At 38.7% G+C, this 15,348-nt stretch overlaps 1 protein-coding gene across 1 annotated transcript in view; it reads left to right on the top strand.

Annotated features, from left to right (window-relative positions):
- Positions 1-15,348, top strand: part of MTHFD1L (methylenetetrahydrofolate dehydrogenase (NADP+ dependent) 1 like) — a 144,716-nt gene that overhangs the window by 29,567 nt on the left and 99,801 nt on the right. Inside the window, exons 11-17 of the mRNA XM_059469561.1 lie at positions 2,688-2,824; positions 4,187-4,233; positions 5,096-5,203; positions 6,105-6,179; positions 7,538-7,640; positions 10,629-10,705; positions 14,891-15,031. Coding sequence (XP_059325544.1) covers positions 2,688-2,824; positions 4,187-4,233; positions 5,096-5,203; positions 6,105-6,179; positions 7,538-7,640; positions 10,629-10,705; positions 14,891-15,031 — 688 coding nt within the window. The remainder of the gene's footprint in view (positions 1-2,687; positions 2,825-4,186; positions 4,234-5,095; positions 5,204-6,104; positions 6,180-7,537; positions 7,641-10,628; positions 10,706-14,890; positions 15,032-15,348) is intronic.

Genomic DNA, 15,348 nt, shown 5'->3' with positions numbered 1-15,348 from the left:
GTAATTTTTTCTGTTAGTAGTGCAGCCATTGTGTGCACAGAGTTTTTGGAAAGTTCTTTACTGGCAACTTCCAGTAAACAATTACAGGTGTCTCTTTCATAGTAGAATACTTTTCTTTTGAGTGTTTCATTACTATTTTTTCTGTTTTTTGGTTTGGTTTTTTTTTTTTTTTTGTTATTATTTTTAAACAATTGTTTCATGAGTTGTCACCTTGTTAAGTGTTTTAACACAGTAATGCCTCAGGATTACTTTTATATGCCTTAAATGTGGTTCTAATGCACAGGAATAAGAGGATCAAGTAAAAGAGATTAGGACAATAGACAAAAGTGAATGAGATAGTAGAGGAGAACAAGGGATAAGGAGAAACCATGCTAAGAATTACTTGAATGGGTTTGGGGAAACCAGTGTTATGGCAGTAGTCAGAAGGTGAAACTGGTAGTATAAGTGAGTTAACCTGGCTGTGATGCTCTGAAAGAAACACATTTGTGCAACAGTAAAGATCCTGGGACAAAAAGGAGATGAGAAAAAGAGTGGTGGGAAAAAAAGAAGCTATCTGTGTGGCAACAGTAAAGCCCTGAGGGCTCCTTGTCCTGACAATGCAGAGATTAAAAGTATCCTTTCTTCTAGGAACTGCAATCTTGAAAGTAAAAGAAATGAAGTAGCATTCTGTGCTCCTGCAGTAGATCAGAAGAAAATAAGAAGGCCCAGTATGGATAAAAAAACAACAGGGACCAAAACTGCTTTTGAGATGAAGGATATGCTCTAAATCTCTCACCTCTTTTTTGGCTCTACATAGGTACTTTGCTAGAGTTCTATGAATTCTTTTTTAAGTCAAAGAAGTGCCATTCTAGGATAATTGAGTAGTCTAGGATAACGAATAGTAAGTTACTGATGATGTTTTAGAATCTGATGGTTGGTGAACACAATGTTATAAAATGTGGGAGAAAATTGCTAAAACCAAGTGCCCAAATAAGTGGCCCATGGTCACATAAGAGTAGTTCAAACTGAAGAATTCAGGGAATCTCTTATAGATGTGCTTAACCCCATTGATTTCACTGAAAATTTGGTTAAAAGACTACATTTCTGAAATTTTTTTTCCCTAGAACAGTATAAAGATGTTGATTTGACTTACTTCCAAACTCCCCACATTTTCCCAGATATATCTATCCAGGGCATCTTTTTTAAAGTAAAAGCCAAGGATCTGATGATGCTGTAAAAGATAGATTTATGAAAAGTTAACATTTTTCATCTATTTTCTTTCATGGGACAAAGAAGTGCTTTTGCCAGTCTGTGAACTGACTGAACTAAGCTGATTCTTACAATTACTCTAATGTTTTTGTGCCATTTGAATTGTGATCTTAGGATAGGAATATCTTGGAAAAATTACTAGTTGGGGAAGGAAGTGTTTCTAATTAGAGCTAGATGTTTCAGCTCAAGTTTTGAAAAGGTCACAAGATAAGGGTTCCCCTTTGACTAGATCCATGTGCACGCTTGTAGTTCCTTGGGAATGAGCACTAGTTTTTACATCAGCTTCACTGAAGTACTTCTCTGCAGGTAGAAAAGGCACCAAAAATGTGAATGGTTGCTCTTTGCCAAAAAGGAAGATTTGTGTGAGAGTGGTGTGAATGGAAAAAGACTGGGGCTTTCTTCTTTTGCCAGTCAGAAAGAGAAATGCTGCCTCAAAAGAATCATTGAAATGCATTTTGGAGCCATGAGATGTGTTCATACCTCAAGAAAGAAAAACAGAAAGAGAAGAAAAACCCTAGCACCCCCGACACACTTTTAAGATGGATCATAAACAAATGTGCTGATGTTGAAAGTAGGGAGAGGATCATTTAAACTGAGGTGTCTCTTGTTCACTGAAGCTGATGAAGTTTTCTACTTGCCAAATCAGCTGTCATTGTCCCTTTATTAAAGGAGCAAGAATAGAGTCTTCTCTAGGGACAAGAATAGAGTGGAGGTTAGAGTCTCTGATTTGAGTTTGCAGGTATTTCTAAAATTCTGTCCTGTTTCAGTCATGGTCTAAATATGGGAGCTGTAGCATGAGGCTTTTGATCTTTTGTATGGACTATGATTGTCATTGTCCCCTATTGCCCTTAAATCTCTGAAACAGAAGTGTACAATGAATCATGTTCAATTGAATATAGTGGATTTTGTGTCCTGTTATATTTAAAAAGCATTTGCTCTGTCATTGTTGAGGATTATGGTGACTGGAGAGGCATAGCTGAGTTCTACAAAGAAAAGCATTGGTTATTTAACTTAAAATATTCTATTGTTTCATTCAAAGTTTGAACAGTGGGAATAAAAGATCTCATGCATTACTGCAGAAAAATATTAATACATGCTTAGAGTATAGTGATGGATGGTTTGTTAATGAAACTGGTGAGACTTTTGTGCTGTAATAAAAATGTCTAAATTCAATATATTCTTTTTAGAACTTTTGCCAAAATAATCTTCTCTTTTTCTGCTATCATAGTAAATTGCTTAAATAGAAGACACATGTATATTAGCATTCCAGCTTGAGCTAGGGCTAACATTGTGGCAGTATTTTTGTGAAGATAAAGTAATCTTATTGAAATTTGCTGTACAAATATTCTTCATTGAAATCAAAAGCTCTAAGTTCTGATATCCTTAGCCAGGCTGACATCAGCAAAGAATTTGATTAATCTTTTTTCTTGTTTTGCTAGAATAACCCCTACACCCCTAGGAGAGGGGAAAAGCACAGTCACAGTTGGTCTCGTTCAAGCGCTTACTGCACACCTTAACATTAATTCCTTTGCTTGTCTGAGACAGCCTTCTCAAGGACCTACTTTTGGAGTGAAAGGTACATAATATTTGCAGAACCTGTGACCTTTTTCAGATTAAAAGGAAATACTGCTTTTCTGCCTTTTTGAATTTTTTTCTTCTGTTTTACTTTCTTAATTGCTTCACTCAGTTGATTGTCCCAGTCATAGCATATTAGATTTTTTAATACGTATGTAACTAATACATTAAGGTTTCTTGCACATGACTTCCTGTGCAAGGTTCATACCTATGTTCCTGCACTTAACATGTACTGATAATGCAGATAAACCCTAAACATAAGGAAAGGCAGAGGGATGTAATTAGCCATGAGGAATTTTGTGTGAGTACACACTCTTCCAGCCACCCCTCTACATGGGGACTCTTTAAATACATTTCTAAATATTACTGTCTAATTGCTCCTTGAGAAAGGCTCCACATTGGATATTCACAAGCAGTACAAGGAATTTAGCAGTTGTGGTTCAGTTGTGTCAGCAGCACACGTTTGGCTAGGTCTGAACCTCTTCTCTCTGTTCTCCTGAGCTGTCTCCTCTAATCGTGGGCTGCTGCCTTTTTGCTTAGAAACCCTTTAAGAGCCTGAGGGCCAGGTAAGACCCAGCCAGATTGCAAGCCCATCTTCAATGCTGTTAACATCCTGTCTCCATTGTCCTAACAATGTACTGAGACTGATGTGCTGAATAAATAGCTCATGACACTGGTTCAGATTTGCCCCGTCTCCGTTCGTTTGTAAATACCGGCCAGCAGCAGGAAGTAATGCAATCTCTTTTTTGCCATTTCTCAGCTGAAATTGGTGCCTAACTGGGCAAGCACCCCCATCTGCTCTGCTTTGCTTTGCTGAAGTTTAAGTTAACAAGTTTGGCTTCAGCTAGAAGGCTCCTGGTGCTTGGTGCTTCTCAGCTAAGACTGGTGCATGTGAGTGCTTTAATGTGAGTGCTTTAATCCCTCCACTCAGCTTGTGTGTAGGCAACAGCAAATTTCTTTGCCTGTACCATGTACAGAGGAAGGAGTGCCCAGGCAAGGGTGTGAAGGTTTCATTCAGAAGCAGTGCTTGCTTGTGACTGCTTTGTCTTTCCACCCAGCAGCTGCACGTGCATGACTGTGTCCTAAATCCAGGCAAAAGCAGATTTACATAGCCAGAGCCTGCACCACCCATCACATGTAGCTTTTCATTTCAGAGCAAGAATTCTCTTTTTGCTACCTACTGAAAAAAAAAAAAAAAAGCCAGCAAGATTAAGGAAATCATGTTTATTTGGGTGCATCACTGATCTTCTAATAGAAATCAAAATGTCAAAAATGTGTCATCACTGCTGTGTGTTTCACTTGGTGTGTTTAAAGATGGTTGTTTTTTTCCAAAACTGATGTGTCTGTGTGCTTCCCTGTGCAGGTGGAGCAGCTGGAGGTGGATATGCTCAGGTGATCCCCATGGAGGAGGTGAGACAGCCTCAGCCCGCAGTCTGTGGGATGGCTTAATGAGCATGGTGATATTCATAGCTGAAGATTGACTTAGTGATCTTGGAGGTTTTTTCCCACCCTAATGATTCTGTGACATTCACAGTGCTGGTTTGGAAATGTATGGCTGTTTTACCCCAATAGAGTCTAATTTAGAGCTCAGCAAAACCTCTCTATGGCTAGAACTGGTGAGGAACCACCTTGACCATGCACAGCTGGTCCAAGCAGAGTCCTTATGTCAGCCCTGAAGTGCCATTAAAACTGACCTTCCAACTCCTTCTGTCAGACACACAAAAATACAGTACCTGTGTAACACAAGTCTTAATTTGAGATGCTCATCTCAGAGTTTTCACAAAACTTTGTTTGTTAAATTTTGTGTCAGCGACGTTCATGCCTGTGAGGTATGGGGCTGTTCTCCTGCAGCTAAAGGAAAGCTGGCTATGGCCCCAAAGCCAGGATGCAAGCTGTGCTCTGGGGCACATTCAGCAGTAATGCACACCTCTGCTCCAGGCCAGGTAGTGGGTAGTAATGCTAAACTGATTCCATATTAATGATGTGGAACTGTAACTCTGGGCTTCTTACTCTTGAATCATTTAGCAAAGAATGAAGATGTTCTTGGCTTTGTTTGGCTGCACTTAAGAGTAGTTTACCATGTGCTCAGATGAAAACAAGTCCTTCATATGTCCCAGTGTATTTTCACCTGGAATTCTTCAGCCTGTCCTGACAGCTGACTAATCAGAGCTGCAGCCTCAAGGAGATAGCAATGATTTGTGCTGCTAATTTGTCTTAATTAATTGAATTATATATTTTCTTATAAAAAGATCCTATTGTTTCCCCCTTCTAGTTCAATCTTCATTTGACTGGAGATATTCATGCTATAACTGCTGCAAATAATTTGCTGGCTGCTGCTATTGATGCTAGGATCTTGCATGAGAATACTCAATCTGATAAGGTGAGAATGATTTTCTTCTATCCAGATGACATTTTTCATTTTTAGTTTTTCAATAAACTGCATTTCAGAGACAAACATGTTGTTTATCATTTTATATTTTCATATGTGAACAGTAAGTGTTGCTGATGCCATTTTATGTTCTGCTGGGAAATTTTCCATATGCAATGTATTTTTCTAGCAAATAGCTATCATAAGGTAGTCTTTAAGATAATGATCCTGGGCCCAGAACATTGACAACTATTTCTGACTGTACTAAATAGTGTAAAAAAGCATATTTTCCCTACCTATAATCCTATTCATTTCAGTAATTTGAAGACTCATTTCAAAGTTACAAATTGTTATTTCTGATGTGTGGTTAGGTATGATGCACCTTAAGAAGAATGAGTTATGGGGAAAATAAACTATATCCTTGTCCCTCTGCTAAATATATAAAATGACCTTAAACAAATCTTAACTTGGGGCTTTAAAGGGAAGGAGATCAAAGAAGGAGCTCTTTTTGTTTTCTGCAGCATTAAAACTGAGCAGAGTTGTACCCTTTGCTTGGTACATTTGTACGCAATGTACATTTAGGTCAATGTACTTCTAGGCCAGTTTGGAAATTGTAATTGGAGTTTAAATACTTTGGATCTTGGTTAAAGTTTTAAAAGGTTCCCAGTTTCAAAATGAATATATAAATTTTTTGCTGAAACAGAGAAAACCAATGATTTCTGGCAATTGGATTTCAGACTGTGAAATCAGACATGGCTCAGAAGCCTGCTGCCTTCTCAGAATTATGTTTTAAGTCTCTAATCAGAAGTCCACAACTTATGTTAGGAAGTTCTTACTGAAATTAGGAGGAATAAATTTAAAAACATTAGCTTTTTATAACTTTTCCCTTCAACTTCTTTTGTCGTTTTTCCAGTCTTTGTATACCAGGCTGGTTCCGATGGTTAATGGCGTGAGAGGATTTTCTGCTATTCAGCTTGCCCGCCTCAGAGTAAGTTGTTCATTCAGTCTCTCCTCTTTTATGGTGCCTCTTCATGAAATGCATTCTCTTACACAACTTGTTTAAAATTACTTGATGTATGGGGCTCAGTTTGTATAAACTCTCATAAATATATCAAGTCTAGACTTTTTTTCTGAAAGCATCATCCTTGGAGTAATAGGATCTGGGTCTGATATTATTTTTATAACTAGGATTTTTGCTATTCTTTTCTCCTGAAATAAACCAGTAATGTTTTTAAATGCTGTGTCTTTTCTGATGAAATATTAAAGTCAGAGTTTTTAAAATACTTTTCCAATTATGGTATAGGCACATTTGAAAGCTCACATTCTTTGGTTTAGCAATATTTTCTGATTTTGAAAGTCTAATATAGCATATACTTCTGGGGTTTTATTGATGTCAGTCTCACAGTGTTCTTCCTTCAAGGGGTACATTTGTATGCTCAGTGTATTTTTGCATCCCATCTTGCTCCCTGAATGCTTCCAGAAGAGCTTCCTGTGCAATTCATGTGTGTTCAACGTGTCTGGATTTGAGAGTGCCATTCTGATAAAAGCCTAGAGAGGAACACAGCCCGCCAGTGTAGCAGAAAGAGAATATGAACCTCTCAGATATGACCCCTAAGGACAGCTCCAGTTGTTCTGTGGCCAGTTCCATATTTGTTGTTGGCTTCTGAGTCCTGACTGACTGTGTTTCAGTCATGGGATGGCAATGGGCAGCTGCCACATGCACACTTGGAATTTGGGCGTGGAAAGAAGGATAAGAGGTAGTGACAGCTTCTGTTTTGGTAGGGGGTAAATGAGGCCTTATAACATTTTAAGCTTTTGTGGTGCTCAGCTGAATGTCAGTCAACTAAAATGAGGCTGATACCTGCTTGACTCTGAGGCAGAGTCAGGCTCAGAGATTGTTCCATCAAAATTTTGGGATATTTTCAATTTGTTCTTGTTTACACTGTTGCAGAAAACAGGTTAGGGAAGGAGGGGAAGTGTTTCCTTTATTCATAAAATACCAACTATCTCTACATTTGAAATGGATTTCTCTCTTCACATGAGCTGCAACTGAGTAAATAAAAGTTTGCCTTTATAACATTCAAATACATGAATCATAATTTCATATAATATTCAATATTCAATATAATTGAATTATTTTGCTGTGAATTATTCTCAGTGTAATGATTCCTTATATCTAACAAGATGTCAGTTGTAAAGAAATCACTGTGGGATCAGGTTGCATTTTTCTTAAAACAGGATTACTAAGATTGAAATTTACATATGTGGGGTTGATAAGCCAGAGCAGCTACACCATTTGAAGCAAATAAGCCATTTCATCGCACTTCTTGAACTTTTTGTGTGTAGAGGCTGGGAATAAACAAGACTGATCCTAAGACTTTAACAGAAGAGGAGATCAGCAAATTTGTGCGCCTTGATATTGACCCATCCACCATAACATGGCAAAGAGGTATGTAGTCAGGAAGCCTCACTTTATCTTGGATTTCATCATAACTTATCTCCTAATTTGCTTAACTTTACCTGAATCAGAGCTGTTTCTGCTCTGATAGCAAGAGGAACCAATTTGCAAGTGGGAAGTGTGGGTTCATAACAAATGCAGGTGCAGCATGTTGCTCTAAACTTGGGCAAGTATCTGCAATAACTCAGGAGACTTTGCTAAAATTCTGAAAGATAGGTTTCTTTGACGGTTTAAAGACATCCTCAGTCGCTCTCACATTAGGTAATACCTCTCCAGACATGTGAAAGTGTCTTTTCTGTGCATTTTGCAAATCTTAGCCATTCTTTACTTAACTGTGTCTCTTATGGTTCTAGATTATTGTATTTGTCCTTCTAGATTGTGGTCCCTCATCCTCCCAAGCTCAGACGCCTGGATAGCTCAAGAGACTTAATAGGCTTAAGGGATTATGTGTTTTTCTGATTTTTGAAATCTCTTGAGTTGTTTGCTTCATTTAGAAAAAGAGATGAAAGATGTGGTGCTGTTGCCAAGCAAACTGATACCCACTCTGATACCCTTAGACAAGTCCCCTCTGCTTTTTCCAGTTGTAGTGCTCGGTCAAATTTCAGTGTTTACCTCAATTTCTACACCTATCTTTTACTTCTCTAGGGAAATAAACTCTGCATAAAATTCTGAGCTAAATACCACTGGATTTTATTTTCTTTCTTAGTTCTCAAACACTGACGTTATCTTTGTTAAATGGAATGTATTGTGATGCTTAGAAAAAAGGTGAATCTGTTGAGAAGGGAGGAGTCTTGGCCATGCTTTGGTGTGCCCTTTGTGTGCATGTCATCTCAGGCTTGGGATGTTTTTCTCAAGACAGTTCTGGGGATGTGGCGTAAGATGTTTTTTATTAGTCACACAGTGTGTCTGGAAGAGACCTGTATTAGGATAAAGAAGTAATATAAATGTTTAGTGTAATATGACTCCTCTTTTTTATCAGCATGGGTTTGGGAGAAGGCAACATTGCTCAACAGCTGCTAACCTCAAGGGAGTTATTTAATTAATCTCAAACGATGTTAGTGAAATTTCTATTCCACACAGCTCTATATGATGTACATACCTTAAACATTTTAGGAAAAAAAACCCCTGAACTGAGGAATGGTTTAGATAACTTGGAGAATGTTTTATTTAGGACTGTTTCTGCAGTCCATATGTCTATGAAGCTTGTTACATACCAGGGAATTTGTGGGGAAAAAGAGCTAAGCTATCACGTCTTCTGAAAATTAATTTTGGTCAGGACCTGTTTCCATAGAAGTATCACAAACTTTCAGTTCATGGTCAGCTTACACTAACTCGAAAACATACAATATACTGAAAAGTGGGAAAGTTCCTTCTTTGTCTTTCCCTGATAGTCAGATTCTGTTTACATCTCTAGAGGATAAGAAAGTGGATACATTAAACCTAACACTTATTTGAAGCTAAACCTTAGTGAAGGCTTTACTTTGGGTAAAGGAAGAGGGAAGATTTGGAGAAGGAAAGTTTGTTTTTATGGCAAAACCAGTTATTTCTTATTTTATTACTACTTAGTGCAGCTATTGGAATCTTGTGGGAGAGTGAGTGACCACAGTGAGAATTGGTCACAGTGACCACAGTGAGAATTGGTCACAGTGACCACAGTAAGTATATCTCAGTGACCAGGGGCTGCAGGAGCAGTTACAATTTCATGGTAAGGGTATTTAGGTTACATGATTTCACGAGGAAGATGCAGATAAAAAATCAGCTCACTGGCTGTCCAGGCTGGTGGGAAGGTAAGTTCCTGTCCTTAGGAATGCCTGTGTAGACAGGGAAGACATTTAGATCTGCTTAGGTGTTGTGAGACTGAGGTTCCAAGGACGAGAAGGGAGAAGTCAGTGCTGGAGAGACCAGCTTGCCATATGGCTTCACTGTGCCATATGGTGCCACAGCTTGGTGCAAGGCTACAGCTTCCATCTACCAGGCTCTGTTCTGCAGTTCCTGCCAGCAGTGGAGTGTTTTAGAGTATGACTCTGTATATATAGAAACCAAAATGAGTTGGCCAAATCTGCGTTGCACCATCCCTTAAATGGGATTCCTGAAGAAATTAGGAGCCTAAAGACTGAGCAGAGGGAAAAAGATATGTGTGGTATTTACAACAGCCCCAAGGGAAATGCGCAAGAAGGGGAAAAGTGACTTAAATCTTGGTTTTCTCCCAGCTCACTCACAACCCTGAACTGGGGTTTAATTAACATTCAAAGTCCCTCTTGTTCTTGCGTATTATGTCATCTTTTTCTGCGCAGACAGATTTTTTTTTTTTTTATTTCCAAAAGCAGCAGGAAAAGTGGAAGGAACTCACTTACCTTGAGTGCTGACAGCTTCTTTGGAGGTTCCTGGACACTCTGCTTATAAATTAACAGGACTCAAATCTACCAGAAGATTGAGTTCATTGCCAAGCTAAAAGCTGAACTTATCAAGAGTACCTTGCACCCTTTATTTTAGGTTTGGTGCAAATATAAGCATTTCTAGGACTACAGAGACTGAAAAGATAGTCTGTTTTTTCCTTTAAAAAAGGAACTGACCAAATCTGATCAACATCATGCAGTCTTACAATCAGTTCTTAACAATACAGCAATAAAGCAAACAATTTGGAGTAGATCTGGTGCTTTGTATCTACTAAGACTGATTTTTCTCATGTAGGTAAAATACTACATAGTATGTTAGAATACTAAGAATCTGTTACCTTCAAATGCTGTTCAAATAAACTGTATTTGAGTTGTTTCAACCTGTCATCAAATGGTATCAACCAGAAGGGAGCAAACAAGTCAGTGCCAGTGCTGATATGCAGAAGTGTGGCCATCTGGTTACACTGTTGGAGCGGTTGAATCTCACATGTGTTGAATCTCAAAAAATACAGGTATGCCTGGAAAAAGCCATATTCCTGAGTCCTTGTTAACATGTTGTGCTTTTGCCATTCCCTTATTTCAGTGGTGGACACAAATGACAGATTCCTGCGCAGAATAACAGTTGGGCAGGCAAACACGGAGAAGGGATTTGTCCGTCAGGTATGTAAAGGCATTAATAAATCACACTCTGGACAGACTCTGCATTAGAGGCTGAGAGGGTTTCTGCAGTTCTTTCAGCATGCTTTGAATTGCAATAATGATGTCTGTTGCTGTTGTATTGTAATCTTGCAGTGAAACTGATGGTGTTAATGAGTAAGTGAATCTGAAATTTCAGAAACACAAACCAATGCATATTCTACAATGTGTCAAAAGAACTTAAAAAATTGCATGTGTTGGGGGTTTAACATTGTCCTATAACAAGATGCCTTTATGCCCTCATAAAGTTAATTTGCATTACTTTTAATTGTTTTTAAATCTCTGTAACAATTTATATAGGAGACACATAATTCAAATTACATTTAAATTTCGTTTTAAAAATTGTTTAAAAATAAGCTTTTTATTCAGAGTTCTCATTTGCCTGTCATGCATGTCGGCTTTGGAATCTGAGCTGTGAGAACTTTGAGCGTGTCCTTGCTTTTGCTGTGTGAGTTTGAAGGGATAGTTCAGCAGAAGAGTATGTGTGTACTTTTCAGTGGTGTAAAAAGCTAACCTCCCTTACTAAATGAGAAATTATGGAAGTTTATTAAAGAATTTACTGATAAATTGAAAACCAGACTCCCAACACCACCTGAGCAAGTGTTCCTGGTGTAATGGAGGTAAATGAATTTCTGAAACAGCCCAGCATGGAACAGCAGCATCAGGAGGAGTAAATTCATAGTGCTGATGTGGTGTGGCTCTTAATTTGATGAAGATCTTGTAATCTAACATTCTGGATCATGAAATTAATGAGATTCTGACTATTTTGATGTGAACAGCTCTCGTGGTAGAGATAAGGCTTTCATATTTTTGGAAATCCTAGCTTTAATTTTTCTTTACCATTTCTTCAACATTTTCTTTTATGTATGCCTAAATAAAGAGACCAAAACATAGTGCTGTGGTTTTTGCAGCAGGTAAAGCAAAGCCAAATTGGAGAGAAGAACTTCAAAGAGAAATCATAAAATCCTTGAGCAGTTTGGGTTGGAAGGGATCTTAAAGATCATCCAGTTCCAACCCCTCTGCCCTAAGCAAGGACACCTTCCACTAGAAATGCTCTCTTACTTTGGTTTTGAATGCACAAAATAGAAATTTTTCTGTCTGCAGCTCACAGGAAATTCAATATTAGCTAATAGTCATTTCTGATAATGGGCTGGGACTACAAAATATTATATTTGGTGTGAGTTCCTTCAACACTTGAGACCTTTTCATATGTTTAGATTTGTTTCAGTGACTCAATATGGTTATTAGTCTTAAGCTGGGTTCTGCCAGCCTTATTGTGTAGTGTTTTACCACTGTAATTGTACTACTGAGTTAAATGTGACTTATTTTATTTTAGAGTAGTACTTGATAATATTGCTGTCAAATGTTGCTTCTGTACTTTTTTAGGTAAAATTAATGCTTTTAGTATTGAGATGTTGGACTGATGCATATCCATTCACAGTAAAGTTGGACTTAGTAACTCAAGAAATAGAGATAGCAGTTAGGAAAACTCATTTCAGAGCCTAGCTAGAGATCCAGAGCAAACAGGACTTCATGGCTAACAGATGCATTTTATAAATATTTGGAGTGATGTTCTAGCACTCTTAAAATCAATGACACCTGTGTAAAAAGGCAGAGCACAGCAGGCACAAAAGTCTGCATTTTAATGAACAGGGATGCTATGGTTTCTGAAGAGTATTACATGACTGATGCCCTTGATCCTGCAATTGAATCCATGTGGGTGGATCCTTTCATCAATAAAAAACTGACTTTGCAGCTAAGACTTCTGTCAGCACTTCATAGGTGTATAAAGGTTATTTAGAGTTAAAATAGCACCTGCTACTACAATCTTTTGTGCCTGTTTCTTCAATTAAATTTTATGCCACTCTTTGAGCATCTGCCTGGGATGTTTTTCCTGTCCTTTTGGATTTATATAGAAATCATGATAAAAACTTTTTTGGGGGGTCTTCCAATAAACATTCTGATAAATCATAAGTATTTTACCATATGGGTTGGACATAGATTTCTCAGACTTATTTCTTGTCTTACATATGTTGCAGTGACTTACTGAGGACATTTTCAAATTCAGAAAAGATAGTGGAATCCATGTCATCACAATGCTAACAAAGTTCATTGCATTTAGAACTGCTTCCAAAGAATACAGAAAATCTGTTTTGTGATTTCACCATTTCACTTGAATCACTATGCTGAATTATTTTTCTTTTCTGCAGTATGTAGGACTCTCTGCCTATGTCCACAGCAGAAAAGTGCTCAGGTGTCTTCAGATGTTTTGACTAAACAAGTGGGTACATAGAGGTCAGCCTGAATGGGGCTGCTCTGGGCTGTAGCTGTCAAAAACTAAAAGCAGGAACATGGGTTAAAAAAGGGCAGAAGCTCTTAAAGTACTAGGCAAATGCACAAGAGTGGTAGGGGGTATGTTCTATGTAGATGCTTCTTAAAAACAGACAAAGCTCTCAATTTGAACAGATTCCTCTGGTATTAGTATGGGATACATCTGCCAGAGGTCTCATAGAAGCAGTCCTGGGCATTTTTCTTACATATATAGCAGTAGGATATCAGTTACTAAACTTTATGTAGCCTTTAATTGCTGGAGATGAAGAGATTACCAAAGAAATTGCAGTTCTTGATCACTGCCAACACTGCATTCCTATCACATAATACATTAGTGGCTTTTCTGTTCTTCTCTGTTTATGTTCTGACAGCATGTGGCCTGAGCTCTACTAGTAGTGTATTAGTACAAGTACTACTAATCTACACTCTTCAAGAAAAGTAAAAATTATTGCTTATGTTGTGCTGAAATGCTGCACAGTATGGGTGTGTTTCTACAAGAGCAATAGAGCTGATGCCACATATAGTTAGTTCTTTGTGCTTTTTGGTTTACACATTTGTTCATTTAATTACCAAAAACAAAAGGACCAGAGATATATTTTATGTTTTCATAGGTCAAGCACAAGACTTAACAGCATATACTCTAAATTTTGAGCTTAAGTAGAAAAAGAATGATCAAATGTAACAAGAATGTTTTTGAAACCAGAATAAAAACCTGTTGGAGATCATTACAGAAAAAAAAAAAAAAATTAAAGAACCCGCCACAATGCAGTGTTCCTTTGCTCAGGCCAGTAAAGCTCAAAAGACATCTGGTGATTTCCTGTTTCTGCCACAGAAAGAAAATTCTTGATCCTTCAGGGAGCTTCTCTAAGGATAATGTGAGCCAAGGGGCTAAACAGCCTGCAACACGGGTCCTCAAATAAATGTAGTGTAATGGAGAATATTAATCAGGGAATATAAAGTGTTTGAAGTTCACAGAATCATACAACATCTTGAGTTGAAAGGGATACATCAAAGTCGGACTTGGCCCTGTGCAGGACCATCCCCAAGAGTCACACCTTATGCCTGAGAGCATTGTCCAAATGCTTCTTGAAGTCTGTCAGGTGGATTCTGTGATCACTCCCTGGAACTCTGTGCACAACCACCCACTGGGTGAAGAACCTTTTTCTAATATCCAATCTAAACCACCCCTGACACAACTTCAGGCCATTTTCTCAGAGAAGAGAAGAGATCAGTGCCTGTCCCTCCTCTTCCTCTCACGAGGAAGTTGTGACTGCAATGAGGTCTCCCCTTGGTCTCCTCCAGGCTGAGCAGACCAAGTGACCTCAGCTGCTCCTCATATGGTATCCCCTCAGGATCTGTCACCATTTTTGTAGCCCTGCTTTGGATGCTTTCCCGTATTTTTATGTCTTTCTTTTATCATGGCACCAAAACTGCCCCCAGCACTGGAGGTGAGGCTGCCCCAGCCCAGAGCAGAGCAGGACAATCCCCTCCCTTGCCCGGCTGGCCATGCTGTGCCTGATGCCCCTCAGGACAGGGTTGGCCCTCCTGGCTGCCCGGGCACTGCTGACTCGTGTGCAACTCACCATGGACCAGGACCACCAGGCCCCTTTTTGCAGCTCTTCATTCCCACAGCTCATTGTCCACTCTGTATGTAAAGTTACTCTAGTCTTAAGTAATCTCAAAAGTTGTAAGTTACCATTTAGAACTTGTTTGAATTCCAGCATGAAATTTATCTTTCCTGAGTTTATTCCTGATGATCCCCTGTGAGTATTTCAGCTGACTTTGATTTGGTTCATGATTCTCATTTCTACTTTACAGGCTCAGTTTGATATTGCTGTTGCAAGCGAGATTATGGCCATCCTGGCACTTACCACCAGCCTTCAAGATATGAAAGAAAGACTGGGGAGAATGGTGGTGGCTAATGACAAGAAAGGACAACCAGTAACAGCAGAGGATTTGGTATGTTCAGTGCTGTAGAGACCTGTGAATAACCTCAGACATGTTTGTTGTGCCTCTTGAAGCATTAAAAAGGCAGGTACATGCCAAAGATTTTGCTTTGAACAGCACAGTCAGATATCAAAGGAAGATCATCTTCTGGGCCAAAACCTGCTTGAGAATGAGAACAAGATGTAGAACTCATTTCTTCAGCTCTGGTAACATCTGGCTCAGAAAGCCTCTGGTCTCCATAACCTACTTGGATCATTTTCTGCAATTCTTAAGGCAAACAAATTCAGTGCTGGAGGGAGTCAAAGTGCGGGCTCTTATTTGAGAGAGCT

This window comes from Ammospiza nelsoni, chromosome 3 (genome assembly GCF_027579445.1).
Source record: "Ammospiza nelsoni isolate bAmmNel1 chromosome 3, bAmmNel1.pri, whole genome shotgun sequence".
Taxonomy (NCBI): Eukaryota; Metazoa; Chordata; class Aves; order Passeriformes; family Passerellidae; genus Ammospiza; species Ammospiza nelsoni.
This window is presented reverse-complemented; position numbering and strand designations above follow the sequence as displayed.